General features: G+C 26.5%; 4 protein-coding genes across 4 annotated transcripts; 1 reads left to right on the top strand and 3 right to left on the bottom strand.

Annotated features, from left to right (window-relative positions):
* Nucleotides 1-3,330: 3,330 nt before the first annotated feature.
* On the top strand, nucleotides 3,331-4,149 carry OCT59_024430 (uncharacterized protein; the record flags this gene model as incomplete). Its single annotated transcript, XM_025312099.2, has 1 exon — nucleotides 3,331-4,149. The coding sequence occupies one exon, from the start codon at nucleotides 3,331-3,333 to the stop codon at nucleotides 4,147-4,149; it is 819 nt and encodes a 272-aa protein (XP_025165301.2).
* A 2,995-nt stretch (nucleotides 4,150-7,144) lies between these two features.
* OCT59_024429 (uncharacterized protein) lies at nucleotides 7,145-7,549 on the bottom strand (the record flags this gene model as incomplete). Its single annotated transcript, XM_025312100.2, has 1 exon — nucleotides 7,145-7,549. The coding sequence occupies one exon, from the start codon at nucleotides 7,547-7,549 to the stop codon at nucleotides 7,145-7,147; it is 405 nt and encodes a 134-aa protein (XP_025165302.2).
* A 4,142-nt stretch (nucleotides 7,550-11,691) lies between these two features.
* OCT59_024428 (uncharacterized protein) lies at nucleotides 11,692-13,098 on the bottom strand (the record flags this gene model as incomplete). The annotated part of the gene is made up of 1 exon (XM_025328745.1): nucleotides 11,692-13,098. The coding sequence occupies one exon, from the start codon at nucleotides 13,096-13,098 to the stop codon at nucleotides 11,692-11,694; it is 1,407 nt and encodes a 468-aa protein (XP_025165303.1).
* Nucleotides 13,099-21,673: 8,575 nt separating this feature from the next.
* OCT59_024427 (uncharacterized protein) lies at nucleotides 21,674-23,068 on the bottom strand (the record flags this gene model as incomplete). Its single annotated transcript, XM_025328746.1, has 1 exon — nucleotides 21,674-23,068. One exon carries the CDS (start codon nucleotides 23,066-23,068, stop codon nucleotides 21,674-21,676), a length of 1,395 nt encoding a protein of 464 aa, XP_025165304.1.
* Between the last annotated feature and the right edge of the window lie 345 nt (nucleotides 23,069-23,413).

Below are 23,413 nucleotides of genomic sequence, written 5' to 3'. Positions count from 1 at the left end.
AAGGTTCTGGAGATAAGGATCGTATTGCCGACAATTACTTGAAAGAGTATCAGTAAAGTTTACACGAATACGTCTCCGAGCACAGTAGTTAGAAATGTATTATAGTTATTTTACCAGTATTTCTTGTTACTTCAAGCCTTTCTTGTTGGACTTGATATAAGGTCTATTGATTCCGAATGAGGTTTCAATTATGGTACCTTTCCTTACAACAGCCTTCAAAAAAACTTGTTTGTGGCATGCAAATCTGGTAAAAAAGTAATTTTGATAAAAATAATTTATAAATTTTTAAGATATTTATTTGTATGTTAATCTTTTTTATTTAATTTATATTAGGTTATTAATCTATCAAGCAAGAGCTTCTACAACTACAATTCCAGAATTTCTACTTTGGGGCCCGGGACTAAGCTTAATACTTAATTAATGTAAAATAAAAATAGAAATAAAATTAAAATTAACATTATTAAATTAAAAATCAAGATTTCCGTTCTCAATGATCATCTTGTTAAGAGATTGTTACATATTATGTACAGTACATGATATATTTATTAATTTATTAAATATTTTGTTAAAAAGACACATATAAAGTATTGAGCAACCTACAGGCTTTAGACTCATTCGAGACAGATAACGCCTATATTTCCTATATTAATAACCATAAAGTTTCAAATGTCTGTATCCCTAGGAAACTTTGGTTGTGTCGGTCATTATACACCTAATAAGAGAAACAAGATTATTTTACATGCGAAAAATTAGTGAAATTTTTTATACTATGTAAAGACCCTTTTTTTACCATATTTAAAAAAAAGAGAAATATTCATACTTTTTTTTTTTAAAAAAAAAGGTTTTAATGCAAAAAAAAGTGTTCTTTTCATAAAAACATCATATTTATTAGAACGATCAACTTGATGGGGACGATTTGATCCAGAAAGTACTTGAGTGATAATGAGGTATTGAGTAAAATATGACTGTACGCTAACGCAACTTGGTACGTACGTGTGTTTTTTTTGTTCGTACGTACATTTACAGCTAATCAATTTTTTTGTACTAGTACGTACGAAAGTTTTAAAATTTTCGTACTAATTTAAGTTTTCGTACAATCGTACGACTTTGCATTTTTGTATTTTTGTGCAACTTTGACATATTGTTTTTAACAAAATATCTTATAAAATTAAATGTTAAATTATAAAATTAAAAAAATTCTTTGAAGATAAGCTAATAAATTTTCATTCCTTTAATATATTCAGCTCCATAATAATAAAACTGGCCATTAAAATAATAATTAAATTTTATTAGTTTATTTATAATTAATTTTTTCAATTCTTTATCATATTTTTATATATAAATTAGACAACCATATTTAGCATTTACAAAATATAATTTTTGGTATTATGTGGCAAAGAAGTAAAAAATTAAAAGAGATATTTACGATGATAGAACGTTAAAATCATTATATAAATTCATAAATTAATCAGATTGATCATTACACAATTATTATATTACTCAAATATTGTGTACAACATATTCATCTCAAAAATTTGATCACATGATGTTACAATGTAAAATATTAGTACGAAAAAATCAAATTTATTTTTAAAGGTCCGTCTGAGTACGGAAAAATTAAAATTTTTTTTTTGAACGTCCGTACTAATTTGTATTACCGTACAGTACTAATTTACTATATACTCGTGATAATGTATTTGTGTTGGAAATGGTACAGTACGACCAAATATAATTTAACTGTATAAAATATTTTTCGATTTAATTGTTTAATTTTACATTTTACTAAGTTTATCTGATTTTAGTTTTAGAATGAAATTATTACTCAAAATATTGAGTTATATTCATAACATAGTAGAAATTATTTATAATTTGGACTATACGATTTAATTTATTTATATAAAAATTCAAGTGATTATATCAAGTATACTTATCAAATTATTTTTGTATATTTATTTAGAATCTTGAACAAAGCAAATTTTCTCTAGCAATTTTATTAATATACTGTACATCTTTTGCTAAAAATGCTGAAACTGTGTGCTTTCAGAAACAATAAATAAAATTAAAATATAATAAAATTATTGACTTATCAATCATATTATTGATCTGAAATTGACTGAGAATACCTATAAAATTAAAGAGCACCGATGTATGAGTAACACGGATCACTGTAACGATTAATTAGCAAAAGGAAATTCATAAAATAGTTTATCAAGAAAATGAATAGGAATTAAGGAATTTAACGTCACCCTTATTAGGGACCGCCAATCAGATACAACCACCCCCACTTAACATACTTTCCTCCAACCTCCAATAAAGTATGCGTATGAGGATCCTTATCATGGTCCTGCCGTGTAAGAGAAGATTTTGCGGCACCCTCATTATAATTTAACCATTAAATTATAATGATTCGGTATCCTGAGATGACGCGTGTGTTAACAGTAAGGAACAGGTCTCTTACCTCCTTTTACTTCCACCCATACATCATACTAAGAACGAGTTTACTTATAGCAAGGCTTATACCACACTAAAGTGTGTGAGTGAGGTATCTTATATATAAACAAAATAAAGTTAAATAAAAATAAAATAATTTTTAAGAGAGAAACTTTGAAAAATATCTTTCGTGGCTTTGCGTAGTGTTTGAAACGCCAAAAGGATAAGAAAACTACGATGTAGAAATAAAAAGATAGGTTACTATGGGTGTAATACTGGAAAGAGGGAGAAGAGAAGGATGGAATTTTTTTTAAAAAAAATTTTCGGATGGAGAGGCATCTTATATAAATTTAAAATGTCATGCAAAAGTTTTTTTTTCCACGGAGTTTGCTATAGTCAGAGTATAAAAAAATCAAAAATCGCGTCATGAAGAAATGACTGGCTCATGATTATTGATCATATGATCATGCATAAAATTTTGCGCATGTGCATAATATCAAGGTCCGCTTAAAGTAAATCTGGTTTGTTTGTATGAGACGCGATTTGTATATTTTATTTTATTTTAACCTTTATGGTAAGTGTCCAAATTTTCCGATAATTATAACCTTTATTTGTGTCGTGAAGAAAAGGTTAACGTTGATAATTTATTGCTTCAGTTTTATATTAATAATTTAGACAGGCAGAACGAAAAAAAAATATACTTCGCGTTCCTATAATCAAATTACATATTAAATCACATAATTGTTACATCACGGGACTAGCAATCAATAAGTAATGAGTAATAATCACCGAAATCAGACTAATCACGTAATTGGCGTAATCAGCGTAAATAATTTATTGTACAACATGATATCAAATATATACATCGACTTTTTGACGACTCAATACGTAGAAAAAAAAATGAACCACCAATTTAATGGACTTTCCAACTTTTTAAAAGAGTATACTAGAAAATATGAAAATCTTGTCAGTATTGATGAAGATAAATTTTCCTATGATAATCAAGAACAAAATGGAAGCACTAGTTCGAGAAAACAAGATCAAGTCAGCGGTTTTAGAAAATTTAAACCTCCTGAAAATTTTCTAAGAACTCCTACTGGCAATAATTGCGGTGTATCTATAAAATATGAAACTCACGCTAATAGTCCTTTAAACTCTGAAACTCCTGCAAGTGGTTCTAAAAATCATGAAAGTTTAACTAATGATTTTATAAATTATGAAATTCCTGATAAATTATCCTTTAATAATCGACAAGTAAATGGTTCTTGTCAGATTATTTCTGAACCAGATCATAAGTTTCCTAAAAGTAATGGTATTAAAAACAAATATTTGGAAATTTCTAATTATATACTTATTGAATCAAAATATGAACCTCCAAGACTTTTTGAAAATATTAATGATCAATTTGATAATTTTTTAGCTCAATGTAATAGATTTGTTTTTATAAATAATATGATAGGCAATAGGGTACCTCTTGCAGATATTGATAAACAAATTAAAAATTTCTCAATTTTACATGATAAGTTTGTTGATATAAAAGAACAAACAATTATAGAAAAACGAGAAAATTATGTTAAGGAAAGAGTGTACCTTTTAGCACAACAAGTTTATGCTAAAATTCTTGCAAAATATAATAAAAAAGGACGTAGGAAAAAGGATAAATATTATAAGAAAAAGTATCAAAAGAAAAATAGGAAAATAGGTTTGTTTCGCTATTAACTAGTTTATAATTAATTGCACTGATATTGCATAACACTATTAATTTTATATTGTAGTTAATCACTTGCTATATTTAAAAATGTAAAATAAAAGAAAGTACTTTTTTTTCGTTGCAACATTAAAGATTTAAACATTCAATATTTACAGTATATCATCAATTATAATAACATATAGCATTGTAATCAAAGCTTTTGCGATAGTGATTATGCGTGGGTTTACACTACATTATCCTAAAAGATTTTTTATTAAAAATTTAGTAAATTAACAAGAAATTGACTTATTAGCAGGGGAGCTGCCATTTGATTTTATTTCGTTGTAGTAAGAACTATTTAAAAGAGGAAACTAAATATATAACTTTTTATTAATAAAAAAAATAAACAATATTAAAAAAATATTATACTAATCATTTTGTAATTTAAACATTATAATTTATTAATTTTCAATTTAACTAATTTTATTTTTACTAAATAAAAATATTTATTTATCCTAACTAAAAAATCATGCAAAACATGTTTTTTCAAATAAAAAAAATCATTTATTTGATTATATTACTTGAAAGAACAAAAAAAATTTGTTTAAAAAAAACAAATAAAAAAAAATGGGTTGAAAAAATTTTTTTTTAAAGTTCGGAATAGGACTGGAAATGAAATTTATATAAAATAATTTTAGTAATTACAAGTTTCATATTAGCTAGATCTTATTTAGTATAAATTTAATAGAACTTTGTTGACATACTATATGTATATATGGTGAATATGGGTTTGATTACAATGTAATTGGTTCAGTACTAATAAAGTTTTCGTTAATAAAAAAAAAACATTAAGGGTAAAAAGTATTAGTAAAAAAAAAATCCTAACAGCTAAGAAAAAAGAAACAAAAAAAAGGTGCTTACTGTTGCCTGCAGCACCGATCTGATCACCCGATCCAAACCTAATGGTGAAAAATTCGGTTTAAAAAAAAATGCCAACCCGAAAAAAGAAAGGTGAAAAAATTTTTTCAGATTAGAAAAAAAGCCAAAGCCAACCTGAAAAAAGAAAAAGGTTTAAAGAATTCGAAAAAACTGAAAAAAAAAATTGTGAGGAGGGGCAAAAAGAAAAATTGGGAACCGAAAAGGAAAAGGAAAGAAAAAAAAAAAACTTGAAAAGAAAAAGAAAAAAAAATTGGGGAAAAATAATGAAAGATCAAAAAAAATAATACAAGTTATTTAATAAAAAAAAATAATAATAATTTTTCGGTTTTGGAAAAAAAACCAAGAAAAAATAAAAAAAAAACAAAAAGAGAAAAAAAAACGAAAAATTTTTAAAAAAAGAAAAAAAAAGGAAAAGAAAAGGTGTTTCGAAAGAGAAATGACAAAATTTGAAAAAAAGAAAAAACCAAAGAAATTGAAAAAAAAAATAAATATTTGAAAAAAAAAATTCCGATTAATTAAATGTGCAACATGACTTGCCAATCAATCGGGTCTTAACCATAAAAAATACGAATCAGCCAATTCAAATTAATTTATATTAATTATATAGATTATTAATAAAAAATTAAATTATTAATTATATATTTTTATGAAAGAAAAAAAGGTAGATCAAAAATAAAAAAGAGAAAAGGGTAAAACAAAAATGGCAAAAAACGTTAGCTTCGCAATACTAACTAACATTATATAAAATTAGTTGAGACTTTTTCATCCAAATTTGTGGTTAGATTAAATGCAAAATCTAATCCATAAATTTTCATTTTAACAAATGATTGTCAATGATCTAATGCATTCCAGGATATGATCAACATTTCGGTACAAAAAAATCTATAATCGAATTATTTGATATGAGGGTTAAATTTGATAATGATCAACAAATGATCGGCAAATTACACAATGACACGATAAACAATATTGTTAAGCCAGTTCTTTACTTCTTTATCGTTTACAAACGTAAACAAAAGGAGAAGGGTAAGCAGAAGGTATTTAGATATGTGTGTACAATCAATAAATAAACTATATGTAAAAATACTTAATAAACAATCCAATCAGACGTGTGGTATAGCACTTTACGTCGGCATAATTATACTCCCAACACGAATAAAGAATTAAACAAAAATCACTTTTTTATTAGAAAACTCCATTGAACTTTAATACTTTCGTTCTGCTACAAATGCTTCACTATTTATAATTATTTTACTCTAATTAATTATATCTAATATATAATACATATTTACTATGTTTGACATATTGGACATGTTTGACATATTTAACACATCAAACATTTGAAACATTCGAAACATTCGAAACATTGATCGTCATCTCGTGATTAAGTTGAATTTTGGTCACGTGATCAATCGATCGCTACAATATTTATGTTGCACTTCCTATTTAAAATCTTTATTTAATAAATCCTTTTTAGAATTTTTAGAGTAGAACTAGATGATCAACTTTACTTATTGCACATATGACATTTATTTTATTAAAGAAATGATAACGAAAAAAAAATGATAATATGATATGCAAAAACATGTGAATGATAGACGTAAATAAATTGATAAATTAAATAAGTGCAATATTTAACATCACACTGAATAGGTTTCACTACAGGGTTTCATTCATTTTAATAAACAAAAAAAAAAAGAAAATGGTATACTTTTAAAATTTATTTATTTTGTAAAAATTTAATTTATACGCTCCACAAAATTTTTATTAGGTAAAATATTAATACTTTCTCAATTTTTTTTAAAAATAAAGATTAAAATATTGGATAAGTTGGATTATTATACTTTTAAATAACAAACTTCCATTATTAAAGAATTGTAATATATTTATTAATCGTGTATTAAAATTGCGTATAAAAATTAAATAAAAAATTATTAAATATTATCAAATATTTTAAATATAAAAATAAAAAATAAAAATTATTTTAGTATATATTTCTTAAATTCTCGCCAGGTAGAAAAGAAAAGGAGCATATAAAACATTTATTAGAAGAAAACATTAGAATCTGCGAATAAAGCATTTCTATTATTTCTCTCTAGCCACTGCACAGGCTTGAGGACGATTATGACTCTTATCATAATCTGTGAAAATTGCTACTGAGAATAAATAGCCTGAAGGAAGATCCTTTAAAAGGACTGCCGTTTGTATTTCAAAGTTTGCAGGAGCCGGACATTTAATAATACTGCAAATATTGCCGTTAAATCCGTAGTCATACGTCCAATCGGAGTAACTTACCGTAATAAACAATTTAGCTTTTTCGGTAAGTTCAGTTCCAAAGTCTCCTTTAATATTAAGAGCAAGCTCATTATTAGGAACAAAGTCAGATGGATAAGTCGTTACATCGAGGGGCTTTATTCTGCCATCACATTGTCCGAATTCAGTGGTTCTTTTAACGAGTTGGTTTGGAACTGCCTCGATCAATGAGATCATAATCAACAAGGTGAATACAAACAATATTTTGATTTTAATCATTTTTTTGTTATTATCAACGGTTTAGTAATTATCCGAGTGAAAATTGCTGAAAAGTTACCCTTTTTATAGAAAAATAGCAAACGATACACTTATATATTACAAAAATGTATTTTTCTGTTTAATAATTATTGTATGAGTTATTTTTTTTGATAAATACAAAGAACAAAAAAAGATAAATGCATAAGATTAGTTATTCTTGTGGTTGACATCTTTTGCTACGCTATTCAAAATTGATCGTCAGACATATCTCAATCGCGAATTACAATTATACAACTGTGGATATTAATTAACCACTAGTTAATCATAATGACATTTTCATGTGAAAGGTAAAAAGTATGATTTTCCTGCAAATCCAGTGTTCTGACCGACTAAAATGATAAAATCAATTATCGGGAAAATGGCCCTTTTAGTCCGATTCATGAAATTGATTATCGGGAAAATGACTTTTTGGTCTAATTTATTAATAATGAAATAAATGACAATTTTTGTCTGATTTATTTGTAATAAAATGATAAGATTAAATGACCCTTATTTGTAATAGAATGATAAAATTAAATGACCTTTTGGCCTGATTAAATTAATTGGTATCCGATCAAAATCTCGACAGTCACTTGCACGACTAACACAAAATCCGACAAGTCATATATCGACAATTTTGTAAATCTAATGATGTGTGTTCTAATAAAATAATTTGTTGCAATATGTAATATTTTAGTTTAAATGTGGTAAATTTTATAAAATTGCTAGGATAATCAACTTGTTGGTATAATGATTTGTCAGAATTTTGACTTGTAAATATTTTGTTGTCAGTCTTGTGTCAGTTATTCAAATGATTCCGTACCAATACCAATTAATTACACAAGTAAAATGTGAACTGGAAGATCTGGCTCGTAGCGCTTCTTTGATGTATCTAAACATCTAATTCGATATTTTTTATTTTTTTAGTTCTGGCTAGATCAAACAAGAAATAAAGATAACATAAAATAGAGAATCGAAGATGATGTTGACATAGTGTAGTTGTCGAGTTGTTGTCTTATTATAGGGTCATTAGAATAATTCTGTATCCATATGTACTATTCTTCAATGGCATCCCGTTCAAAAGAATATCTGCTATGTGTAATGACAAGATTGCTCGGGAATGAAAGGTAATGCCTCAACACTTTTTCCTGTTTTTGTTCTATAAATAATATTGTGACGCCAAGTTGTTTTCAGTAGTGATCGAGGATATTATTGAGGCTTTCACATTTAAAAATTTTAATTGTATTTTGAATGCGACGTCTGTATTAAATGTTTTCAGTTCTCCAATTATGTGTGATAAATCCTAAAAGTTGCCACTGTAATCCGCCCAATACCCTCCATCGTGTGGCCATTGTTACTTCTTATTCTTTTGCTTTAACCATACTGGTATAAATGGATGAATGCATTATACGGCATACTTTTATACATTATTCTGAGCATACCAAATCTTAATATATATTCAGCGGCTTTCTTTCAGTAATGCAAGAAGATCCTCCAAACTCTTGATTGCGAAGATAATTCACCCCATTGGTTTTTCATTGGAAACATTCTTATATATTTATAATACTACAAGATATTTTAAGTGAACAGTTTTGGCAACATCGATTAATGCATGTAGGATTGCTGAAATAATTTCACATCGTGTTGCTTCATCATCGTTTCCATATTCGATAACTTCAGGATTATATCATCCATACAATGATTGAAAGTTTTGTTGTTACTATTTGTTTCCTTGAACACTATGGGAAAGTAAGTTATAATGATGATTGAAATTCATCTGACGGCTGGAAGTAGCAAAGCTATGATGTGGAGTAAATTGCTTAATATTCGTAATATCTTCACATTAACCTTGTTTTTACATAATATCTAATAGCTCAATTTTTGTTTGAGATCGTTATATTAAAATTCATATATAATGCATTAAATATAACCTTTTTTAAAGAAAAATTGAAATTCGCAAGAGTTGTTGCTGAACCAAATGCAAAATCCATACATCAAAATTTTTCTTTAATTAATTCAAAGAAAGGCAAGATTTGTAATCTCTTCTTTCCGCAAGATTTTGAATCCTTGAACATTAGATTTCGTTTCCGCAAATATTTGATAAGCTTCTCCATATCTAGATCCATAACAACATGTGAGTGAACCTTTCTTCAAGTAGAGGATGTGGAAATTGGAGATATGGTGTTACTTTTATACATAAAATCCAGCCGCTGTAAAATCTTGTATATATATCTCACCAAGTAACTCTAGGTGATGCAATGTCTAAAGTGAAATTTTTATCATATCAGTATTTAGGTGCTTATATTATATACAGTACATGCGAAAGATGATAAGGTATGCGCGTGACATTACTTATTGTAATTGCTTTAGGAGCTAATTGTATTAACAGTTGCTGATCCAAATGACATTCCATATTATCTTTATCTACTTAAAATAATTTCCTTTTTTATACATTTAAATACAGCTTTTTTGAGATCCTTTTAAAAATAAGGACGAAAGTATAATGTTGACGGCAAAAATATACGTAATTTATATGAGGAAGAAGATTATCTAAGGTTATAACGATAATGATAGTTAATCAGTTAAAATTTCTGCAAAATACGTAAAACCCGATTTAATAAAAAAAATCTTATTTGTTTTAATAAACGTTTCAATAAGAAATTCTTAACTAATAATACATAAATATTTTGTTGTTACTAGTAGATGTAATATTGCAAAAAAAAAAACAACTTTTATTAAGATGATAGTAGTACTTTTATTAAAAATTGAAGAAATTTTTTTTAAGTTAATTCAAGAATAACCAAAAATCTATTTGAATAACCATCTCTAATAAAATTTTTATTTATAGAAAATAGAGAGGTGTATTTTCGAGTAGTACATTTGTTAAATCTATCAAATTCTTGCTATACTGGACAATAAGGTAAGACTGTTTGAATCGGAGAAGAAGAGATTTCAAGTTCTGTAGGTAGGTCATTATCGACCAAAGGTAGAGATACAGGGCTTAAGAAGGCATGAGAAATCGAAAAACAATAATTATCAGCATAGTTTTTAAAATTTTATTTTATCTAATAACTTAATATATATTAATTTCCAAATATTTATTTAAAACTACTTAAACCATTTATAACAATATATTCTAGTGATAATTTCGTCTAATTAAATCGATGTATTAATATCAACATCAATGTAAATGATAGCCATAAGAAGTCAATTTTCGCATTTTACAAAAAATCTATTTGAATAACCACCATTTTAAAAAATTATACATATTTTTGCTATCTAAATTGTACTTTTGTTTAAAAGAGTCATTTTTTTAAAAGAAATGAATGGACTAATAATGCCAAGAATATTTCAATTATGTGAAACATACCAGAAATTAATAACTACTTCAGATATTCCAATCTTGACGTTATCAGTGCCATATTTTAGGGAATTTTCCATGTTGGGTAACGGTTTTTGGTAATATAAACTAGTAAAGCACTAAATACAACATTTGTGATTAAATGAGTAATGCGACAATTGCAACATGTTGAAGCATATCGTTAAATATCACATGGATGTGTAGCTCTGACATATACCGCAGTATATTTATTCTATCGTAGTAAGTAGTACGTTACTTCTCAAACTATAATTCTTAAAGAAGCAGAATACTTACTCTATTTACAAATCAGATAAAAAAAAATTGGAATTTCTAAGAGATATTTTTTTATGATCTATTAATAAATGGGGCAAAAAATATTTTTATGTTACTTTTTAAGTTTTGACATATATTTATCATAAGAATGATGATTAATAGGTTTATAAGACTGTATTCTGGTACATTATATTTTAAAAAGTTGTTGATTTTATTAATTCTGAAACTTTTTGTTTTAAACTCATTTGTTATATAGGATAATATTAACTGAATCTTAAAAGTATAAAACTATCATAAGTTTGATTTTAATTTTCTTTTTATTATGATAAAAGTTTTGATAGCCCAATTTTAATTTTATGCACACAATACATTATCTGTTATACTTTGGAATATAAATTATATCAATTATATTTAAAAAACTTCATACTAGTAATAATAAAATTTATATTCAATCATTTTTTTCATCATTTAACATTGTAATTCTATGATTCCAAAAATCGTCATCATAGTAATCTAGTTCTATAATATCTTTCACTACAAATTTTCCATGCCAGGAATTACAAATATGATATAAATGTAAAGTTTTTCTACCTTTACGATTCCAATTAGTAAAAAATAATTTTAAAGATTCTCTATCAAAATCAGTAGTAATAAAATCAATGTGAAATTTGTATAAAGTAAGTGGAGCTGAATCAACAAATAAATTCAGCAATTTATTCACATATTCATGACTAATTCTATTAAGTATATCTATTGCTACCAAATGTTGGCATTTGATGAAAATGTTCTCTAGTTCTTTCAGGGTTTCATCATCAGTTATAAATAATGAAACATATTTTATATTTGGGCAATATTGGTGAATTGTTTGATCATATTCTTTTATATGATCATAATCAGACCGTCTAATTTTAATTTTCCATAGATTTCCATTGGTATTTTGAATAATATTTATTGCTATATCAAGTGATACTGTTACCAAATCAAGTATTTGAAGGTTGTGATAACTTAAATATATTACATGCTCTAGTATACATTCTGATTCCATATTATTTATCCTTAAATATTGTAAATTAATTACTTTTGGAAGGAGTAAATCATATAGAAAGGATCCATTTTTTGTATATATTGTTAAATTTAAAAGAACAATTGAATTTGCATGTTTTTCTAAAGCTTGATTTATTTTCTCACAATTACCATATTCCTTTACATATATGTATTTAATCTGTTTTTGCATTTCAATTAATTCAGTAATTTCAGGAAGATCACATCTAAGGTCTATATAAATTTTTTCTATTGATCTGCATATTTGTGCCAATTCATGATAAAAGTCATTATAATTTGATCTTGAAACTAAACATAACTCAGATAGATTTGAAAGAGAAATATTTGATCCCAGATATTTATATATTGGATAATATACCATTTCTGAACTCAAAGATTTTATGGATGAACATTCACTAATGAAAAGCTTATAAATTTCTTCTTCCAATAAACTTGATCTTATTGGAAAAATTTTATGAATATCATCAAGATATCGGCAAAATTTAACATAGTTAAATGAAAGTTTTTGCTTCTGAAAATTTGCTTCAATGATACTTTCATCTTTCAAAAATTTAATTGAATTATCTGATAAATGAGAAATGATGATATTTAATAATGATTCTTTTTTATAAACATGTTTATAAGGATAACTCCATAAAATTGGAACCATAATTTTACACCAATGTTTGTTAACAAACAAACAAAAATATAGAGATTTTTCATATTTCTTTTCATTATTTGAATTAGAAGTAGTAATTAAGTAATATAAATCTTGAAAAATGTAGAATAGAACATCATCATTTAATTCTGTCATTTTTCTTTTTTTAGGAAATAAAAGGAATGAAAACTTTTTTTCAGGAAAAAAAGAAGAAAAAAATGGAAAGATGAAGAGCAATTATACTGATAAATTGTGTCATAATAACATAAACTCATCATTTAAACAATCACATTGAGAAATAATTGCTATAAAATTATTAATAATTATAACTGCTCAGTCAGCTCATCATATTATTAGTCATAATGAACTTTCACAATGGCAATGGATTTTCTATTTGTTTCCTTTCTAAACTAATGAGTTTAGAAGTTTAGAATTAGCTTAAAAGTTGATTTTACTTTAGAAGTTCAGAGAAAATTTAAAAGGGAAGTTTATTTGTTACAATTTCATAGTAATAGGAAAGGGCTACATTAATTTAAAATTAAAGCAATATGACAGATAATTTTATTAACAGCATATTAAATTAATGTCTTCAAAATTTTTGGCAAAGTTAGGCTGTATTGTTATTAACAATTATGAAAAATAATCTATTTTGGAGGAAATTACTAAATTATATTTGTATATATTGAAGTTGGATTTATGTTATTATAATTGCCTCACTCATATAAAGTAAAAGCATAAAACTTGAGTTAACCTATAATCAGTCTGAATGTGTAAATGAAAATTGAGTGATATGAATACTGAACTGTTTAAACATGTCCCAAACGGCAATCTCAATATCTAGTAGTACGGAGAGAACTGTGAAAATTTTTGATCATGAGAGTTATAATATTAACAGCAAAAATATAAGTAATTTACATAAAGAAAAAGATTTTTTAAGGTTATAATGGTAGATATTCAGTCAGATTTTCTGTAAATTACAAAAAAGCCGATTCTAATAAAAATTTTATTATTTTAACAAATCTATTGTTGTCACTAGATAGATGTAATTTTACAAAAGAATTAAGGTGATAGTTGTACTTAAATTAAAAATTAGCGAAATTTTTTTAAGTAAATTCAAGAATAACTAAAATCTATTTGAATGACCATCTCTAATAAAATTTTTATTTACTTATTTACTTGTAGTAATAAAGAGAAACAAGATTATTATGTGTACTTTCGAGTTGTACATTTATTTTAACCAACAAATTTATTTTAGCCAATAATTTAACATATATTAATAAATCACCTTTAAATATTCATTTAAAACTACTTAAATGTTTAAAACAATATAATATATTCTAGTGATACTAATTTCATCCAATAAATCAATGGATTAATAATATATTAATGTTAATGAAATAATCAATGTAAAAAATCATTCTTGCCAAAATTTATTTAAATGGACATATATTTTTCTGTTTCTATTGTACTTTTGCTTCTACTTTTAAAAGGATCTTTTTTAATTTTTTAAAAAAATGAAAGAACTAACAAAGCCAAGAATATTTCAATTATGTAAAATATACCAGAAATTAATAACTACTTCAGATATTCCAATCTTGACGTTAGAGTTCCGAACAGGTTGATCAAATTCAGGAATCCTGACAGGTTGACCTGAATTTTTCAGGTCAGGTTTAGCAATTGCAATTCAGCATCAGTTCAGGATGTAACATCAATATAACCTGAATGACTGAAACTATGATTTTATATAATAAGTGAGTTATGGTATTATAATTCACTTTTTATATTGATTTTATATAATAAAAGTTAATTGCGATATTGGGATTCACTTTTTTATATTGATTTTATATAATAAAAGTGAATTGTGATATCAGAATTCACTTTTTTATATGATTTTATATATAAAAATGAATTGTGGTATCGGAATTCACTTTTTTATATCGATTTATATATAAAAAATGAATTGCGGTATTGGAATTCACTTTTTTTATATCAATTTATATATAAAAAGTGAATTGCGATATCAGAATTCACTTTTTTATATTGATTTTATATTTAAAAAGTTAGTTGCGGTATTGCAATTCACCTTTTTATACGATTTTAATATAAAAAACTGAATCGCAATATTTCAAAAAAAAATGGTTTGCACCATTTTTTTTGATATTTTTAATATAAATCCTGAAAATTTTCAGGTTTCAGTTCAGGTCAGGTCAAATAGATAACCTGATATGACCTGACCTGACCTGACCTGAAAAAAATTTCAGGTCAGGTTTATAAATTTACCTGACCTGATCTGACCCATTCAGAACTCTACTTGATGTTATCAGTGCCATATTTTAGGGAATTTTCCATATTAGGTAATGGTAGAGTTTGGAACTGATTGCACCAACCGGTTTAAAAATCAGTTTGACCTGAATTCATATTCTGAAAACCAGTTTGCGTTTAAAATGGATGCAACCAGATTTTCAACCCGGTTTGATATTGAAACTTTATAGTGCTAGCCCAAATTACGAAATTAAAATCACGTGACCATGGCTAAATAGTTTATTTACCGTAGTAACACCACCAATTTTATAATTAAAGAGGATCATCGTACTTTCTCTCCCGTTGGGCTCTGCCCATTTTTTCCATGAAGTTATGGATGAAAAATATGAGGATTTTTTGCCTTGAGTGATAGTAAAAGGACTTTTCGATGTTATATGAAGTTATTACCGAGGTCTTTAGTTTCGCCCGAACTCCTTACGGCTTATATTGAGTTAGGACCGTTATCATGAGTCTTGGAGTTACCAATAATACTGTAAGATGGCAGTTCCATACGAATGTTCCCTGGGCTTTCTGAAAGGTTGAAAAGTAGTGCGTCTTGGTTCCTACGCCTTTAAAGTCTAACTGGCCAAGTGGTTCGCAGGCCGGACCAGTATTTCTTGGAAGGAGCTCCTGACCAACGTATTTCTTGCTAGTTGATGTTATTAACTGGGGAGTTAGTCTTCTAAAATAAGGAGATAGAGTTGAGGTGTATGCTTGGTAATTTTCACTCAGGTTTTTCTCATTGCACTTCGAGTTTTCCTGAGGTTTATGTTTTTATTTTTTGCTTTTTGTTTTTCTTGGTCGCTTTTTTCGGTGTAACCTTATTTTCTTTGGGGGGTGGGGGGATACTGGAAAATTTGATCGTCATGGTGGTTTGGTGTTACATTTTTAAAATCGATGATCACTCGGGTGATAAGGGGGGTGACAGATTGGATACCGCAGTTTTTGTAGTATGCCGATCAAGGTGGTCACATGTTGGGTTATCATTGGATTGACTTATCTAGGTAGATCTTAGGCCGAAGGATTGTTCGCAATGAGGTGGGTGTCCTCCATTGGGATTGTTCGTAATGAGGTGGGTGTCCCCTTGGGGATTGCATGACACTAAAAAGTTCCCCATTGGCTGGACTGCACGACACTAAAAAGTTCCCTGAAGTCTTTTTGAAATAGGTTAGTTATCCATAGTATGTAGCCATTAGGAGAATTAAATTTGTTTGATTTCACGTGGTGCTATTGGTTTGATTATGGTTGGAAAAGCTTCGGTTGGACCTCCATGGGTTTGTTTTGTAGCACCCTGGTGGCACTGTCTTTGGGCGGTTTGATTACAGCTAGTTTGGGTAATGTTTGGCTTTTTTATATATTAGTTCTTGTTTACCTTTCTGTAATCTTGATCACTTCAGAATTTAAAAATAAAAATAAAAATAAAACAATTTTATAATTAAAATTTCACCTCCCATGTGACCGGTGACATTTAAGGGGTTGTGAAAAAAAATAATTTTGGGAGGCAAAAAAAAAAACTAAGTCCCTCAGATAAATATAAACAGTGAAAACGTGGTGGGATGTGATGCCGGTAATGAATATTATTAGGTGGAGGCGAAAAATTTAATAATGGTGTAGTTAGCCGAAAAATTCAGCTGAAAGCGCAGTAAATTTTTGGCTAACAACACCCAGCCGAAAAAAATTCATGTTGATTTAGAATATTTTATTGGTTCAACATCTAACTATTTTTGGCTGAATATTTTCAGCTAAATACACTTTTTTAAATAATAGTGTAGTTAGCCGAAATATCAAAATAGCAATCAATATGAAATAATGACAAAATTTTATTTATTATAGAAAACAAGAAGTACATAACATTACTATACTTATTTTTGGACAATGCATTATTATTTTTATTAATAAAACTACAAATTATTTGTTATTTTTAACTCATTTATTTCTGTCCAATCATACTTCAATATTAGATTTTTAGTAATTTAATTGTAAAAAAGAAATATTTTTAATATTTAATTGTTCTTTAAATTAATGAATAGTTTATTTAACCATTAAAACTATAACGATACAATTATACAAATAAAATAAAAAAGAGAAATTTTTTTAAGGGATTTGAAATGTATTTGAAAATATACATACATTATTTTATTTTTTTAAAATATTTTTTATTTTTAATTTAAAGTCTTATATTATTCACTATCATTGACAAATTATAAGTTTTTTGCATTATTTTTTATTTTTAATACACTAATTTTTAGCTAAGATCCAACTCAAAAAACAAAAAACATTTGATTCCATATTTAGTTTGGAGATTATTTTGTATATATATGATGTTACATTTTACCTGAAATTTTCAATTTAACCAATTTTAGGCCAGAATTAAGAAAATTTCAGCCAGAATTATGGATTCGAAAATCATTAATTTAGCCAATTAAACAATTTTAAATTGATTTTAAACTTTGCAAATGTAGAAGAAGGTGCTATTGCCATAATAAAGTAAATTAGGAGGTTACATTGTAACCCGAGAAATCAGGATAATCACGTGAGCGGATGAATAAAAGACCGAATGGAATAAGGATAAATAATTAACCAATGGATAAATAATTAGCCGAAGGATAAATAATTAACTGATAAAATAATATTTATAGTTTAGTTTAGTTTAGTCACGAGATAGTCATATGATAATACATCTTTATTTTCTTATTGTTCTTAAATTTTTATTAGTAGAAAAGTTAGAAATAGTAGAAATAATTTTCTTAAAAATGTATAAATATAGGTGGGATTCGTTAGGAATTCCGCAGTCAGTTTTTGACTCAAATTGAATAAAATAAATATTAATTATTAAAAGTTATCTTGAATATGCTCATTGTATGCTTGAGAATTAATTAATATTATAATATTAAGTCCAGAAAAGTAAGGAAAAGGGAATTATTCTCGTTTAATTGTATGAAATATAATAAGAAGTTAGGAGAACTCTCGCAGTTTATAAGAAATAAAGTGGTAATATTTGAAAGAATAAATATTACATGAAGAATAATATTTTGGGAATATTATGAATGAGTGGAAAGAATAAATACTATGAATATATGAGAAAGAAAGCGAGAAGTTAAGAGAATAATAGAAATCTAAATCAAGCGAAATAACGAGAAATAAAGTTGTAATGTGAAAAATGTGTTTATCCACGGGTGGCAGACGTGGGTGACAACATGAGCAATGACTGCTATTTGGATATTTTGGCTAACTACACTATTATTTAAAAAAAGTGTATTTAGCCGAAAATATTCAGCCAAAAATAGTAGATGTTGAATTAATAAAATATTCAAAATCAACATGAATTTTTTTTGGCTGGGTGTTGTTAGCCAAAAATTTACTGCGCCTTTGGCTGAATTTTTCGGCTAACTACACCATTATAAAAATTTAGTGGTGTTACTGGGGAAGATTAAATAGTTTAGCCACCGGGTAATAAGTTATATTACACAAAATTTTATTACAGATAATTGTGTCCCATAAAATTTCATATTGTATTACACAAAGGTTGTAATTCCGGCCAGAATTATAACTTGGCCAGATTTATGCTGATCACATTTAATTCTGACCAGAATTAACAAATATATACGATTCGGTTATTTGATTTCAATTGGATTTTACATCTGTTTTAAATTCAGTTTTTGAAATAGAACTGGTTCCAAACTCTAGGTAATGGTTTTGGGTAATATAAACTAGTAAAGTATATCATTAAATATTATGTGGTGATGTGGGCATACTATGTCTCTGCTGCAGTATACTTATTCTATTGCAGTAAAAGGATGGCAATGGTCATGGTCATAACCAGTCATAACTGGTTAATAACTGTGACTGATATTGGTCAGCCAAAGGCTCTGACTGACTGTTTAACTGACCATTTTGACCAACTGTTTGACCAACCATTTAACTGACCATTTAACTGACTGTTAACTGACCATTTAACCAACCCTATTCATTTAATACTTATGGTCAGCCAAAATGGTTGGATGGTCAAAGGCCCATAACCAGTTATGACTGACTGATAACTGATCATGGCCGACCATTGCCATTCCTAATTACAGTAAGTAGAGCATAGCGGATATCCCTATTTTATTTTATTTTTTATTTTTTCACCAGCGCATTTGCAGTTTTATTAAAGTAAAAAAATGATATCCATATTTTATTACTGATTATTTGTTGATTATTTGCCAATCATTTATTCAATTATTACATAATATAATATTATTGCTAAAAAAATTTACATAATAATATATGCTCAAATTTCACAAATAACTTAAATTTAGTTTTAATTTATTATATATTAAATTTCACTAGAAACTTTTTAGCTTTTATTATTATTTGGCATATATTTATTCATTTTATGAAATTATTCACTAAATATGTTACTAATAAAAAACCTGCATTATAAATCAGATCACTGCATTATTTTTTTTATAGATTCTACATAATATAAAAAATATTTGTGCAAAGTTTTGAGTTTCACCTATGTATATTCATCTCTGCCCATCAAATTTTATCTGATGATTGGCAAAAAATTATGAATTATCACATATGAATAATGTGTTATAAAAATATTAAAAAATTATGCCAATAATTATATAATTAAATTATATAATAATTCAATGCTTAGCTTATATTTCCATAATTTTTTTGCCATATTATTTTGAAAATATTAAAGTTGGATCAGTCCGGTCTGGTCCGGTCCCAAAAAGACCAGTCTTTCAACCTGGACTGGACCGATTTAAATTCAAGAAATTTGTCCCCATGATTTTAAGACCTCTAAAACATTAAAGAACATTGCAAAACGTATTTAACATGTAATTTAACAAATAAAAAACGTTTCGCAACATTTTTTAATTATTTTAATAGAAAATGTTGTGAAAACGTTTTTTATTAATAAGTTCATAAAAAAAACGTTTTTCGCAAACGTTTTTAATTATTTTAATAAACAACATTGCGAAAACGTTTTTATATATTTTGCAGCATTTTTTATTAAGTAATTTAATAAAAAAACATTTTCGCACATTTTTTAATTATTTTATTAATAGAAAACGTTACAAAAACATTTTTTATTAATAATTTCACAAAAAAAAGGTTTTCGCACATTTTTTTAATAAAAAATGTTGCGAAAATGTTAAAAACCAAACTGATAATCAGTTTTAGCTAAAACCGTGCCCTAGAAGTACATGAGCACAAAAATTTGGCTCATTTTTATTAATAATATAAGATCAGTCCGGTCCAGACTGGTCCTCAGATCTCGGACTGAAGACCGTGAAGACCGGTCCCAAGACCGATGCAGGACTGGTCTTTGCTAGGACTAGGGATGGCAACGGTCGGTCATGGTCAGTCATCGGTCAGTCATGACTGGTCAAGAACCTTTGACCGACCTACCGACCGTTTGACCGACCGTTTGACCGATCATTTTTTTTATATTTTCGCAGCGTTTTTATTAAGGCAATTGAAAAAATGTGTGTAAACGTTTTTTTTATTAAATTATTAATAAAAAATGTTTTCGCAACGTTTCTATTAAAATAATTGAAAAAACGTTGCGAAAACGTTTTATTTTAATTAAATTATTAATAAAACCGTTTTCGCAACGTTTTTTGTTAAAATAATTAAAAACGTTTGCGAAAAACGTTTTTTTTTAATTAAATTATTAATAAAAAACGTTTCGCGACGTTTTTTATTAAATTTTTCATAAAAAAATTTGGTCGCACACGTCAAATGATAAAAAATAGGCAAAAAAAATGGCGCAAATCGCATAAACTATTCGCAAATTTGTATAAACTATTTACAAATAGTATAGGTTAATTCGTAAATAGCCAAAAACAGCCAAGAATAGCCAAGAATAGCCAAGAATAGCTACTGCTTTTCGCGCCATTTTTTTTGCCGATTTTTAGCATTTCGACCTGTGTCGGTCAAACGGTCGGTCAGAAGTCTTGACCGACCGATATCGGTCACGGTCATGACCGGTCACAATCGGTTAATGACCGTGACCGTTGCCATCCCTAGCTAGGACCGATCTAACCCTAGAAAATATTTGTGGCTTTTGCAATAAATTTTAAAATTGGAATTATGTAATTGGCAAATGATCAGCAAGGTGATATAAGCATGTCTGCCATGCTAGTAAGACTGTATTCTTGTATATTATATTTTAAAAAATTGTTGATTTTATTAATTCTGAAACTTTTTGTTTTAAACTTATTTGTTTATATATAAGATAATATTAACTGAATCTTAAAAGTATAAAACTATCATAAGTTTGATTTTAATTTTCTTTTTATTATGATAAAAGTTTTGATAATCCAATTTTTAATTTTATGCATACAAATACATTATCTGTTATACTTTAGAATATAAATTATATCAATTATATTTAAAAAAACTTCATACTAGTAATAATTAAATTTTATATTCAATCATTTTTTTCATCATTTAACATTGTAATTCTATGATTCCAAAAATCATCATTATAATATTCTAGTTCTCTAATATTTTTCACTACAAGTCTTTCACGTAAGTAATCACAAAGATGATATAAATGTAAAGTTTTTCTACCTTTACGATTCCAATTAGTAAAAAATAATTTTAAATATTCTCTATTAAAATTAGTAATAAAATCAATGTGAAGTCTGTATAAAGTGAGTGGAGCTAAATCAACCAATAAATTCAGCAATTTATTTGCATATTCACTACTACTAAAATTTTCAAGTACATCTATTGCTACCAAATGTTGGCATTTGATGAAAATTTTCTCTAGTTCTTTCAGGGTTTCATCATTTAAAAATACTGTAACATATTTTATATTTGGGCAATATTGGTGGATTGTCTGATCATATTCTTTTATACGATCATAGTCAGCATGGCATCTAATTTTAATTTTCCATAGATTTCCATTGGTATTTTGAATAATATTTATTGCTATATCAAGTGATACTTCTACCAAATCAAGTACTTGAAGGTTGTAATAGTTTAAATGTATTACATGCTTTAGTATACATTTTGATTCCATATTATTTATCCTTAAATATTGTAAATTACTTAATTTTGGAAGGAGTAAATCATATAGAAAGGATCCATTTTTTGTATATATTGTTAAATTTAAAAGAACAATTGAATTTGCATGTTTTTCTAGAGCTTGATCTATTTTTTCACAATTATCATCTTCCTTTACATATATGTATTTAATCTGTTTTTGCATTTCAATTAATTCAGTAATGTTAGGTCTACTAAGGTCTATATAAATTTTTTCTATTGATCTGCATATTTGTGCCAATTCATGATAATCATTTAATCGCCCTGATTTGAAATCTAACTCATATAGATTGGAAAGAGAAATATTTGCTCCTGGATATTTCAATATTGGATAACATACCATTTCTGAACTCAAAGATTTTATAGATGAACATTCACTAATAAAAAGCTTATAAATTTTTTCTTTCAATAAATTTGATGATCTTATTGGAAAAATTTTATGAATATCATTAAGATATCGGCAAAATTTAATATATTTAAATGAAAGTTTTTGTTTCTGAAAATTTGCTTCAATAATATTTTTATCTTTTAAAAATTTAATTGAATTATCTGATAAATGAGAAATGATGATATTGAATAATGATTCTTTTTTATAAACATGTTTATAAGGATAACTCCATAAAATTGGAACCATAATTTCATACCAATGTTTGTTAACAAACAAACAAAAATATAGAGATTTTTTATATTTCTTTTCATTATTTGAATTAGAAGTAATTAAGTAATATAAATCTTGAAAAATGTAGAATAGAACATCATCATTTAATTCTGTCATTTTTTTTTTTTTAGGAAATAAAAGGAATAAAAACTTTTTTTTCAGGAAAAAAGAAGAAAAAAAATGGAAAGATGAATAGAGCAATTATACTGATAAATTATATCATAATAACATAAACTCATCATTTTAAACAATCACATTGAGAAATAATTGCTATAAAATTATTAATAATTATAACTGCTCAGTCAGCTCATCATATTATTAGTCATAATGAACTTTCACAATAGCAATGGATTTTCTATTTGTTGCCTTTCTAAACTAATGATTTAGAAGTTTAGAATTAGCTTAAAAGTTGATTTTACTTTAGAAGTTCAGAGAAAATTTAAAAGGGAAGTTTATTTGTTA

This window comes from Rhizophagus irregularis, chromosome 4 (assembly GCF_026210795.1).
Source record: "Rhizophagus irregularis chromosome 4, complete sequence".
NCBI classification, from domain to species: Eukaryota; Fungi; Glomeromycota; class Glomeromycetes; order Glomerales; family Glomeraceae; genus Rhizophagus; species Rhizophagus irregularis.
Note: the sequence above shows the minus strand (reverse complement) of the source record. Positions and strands in the feature narration are given on the sequence as shown.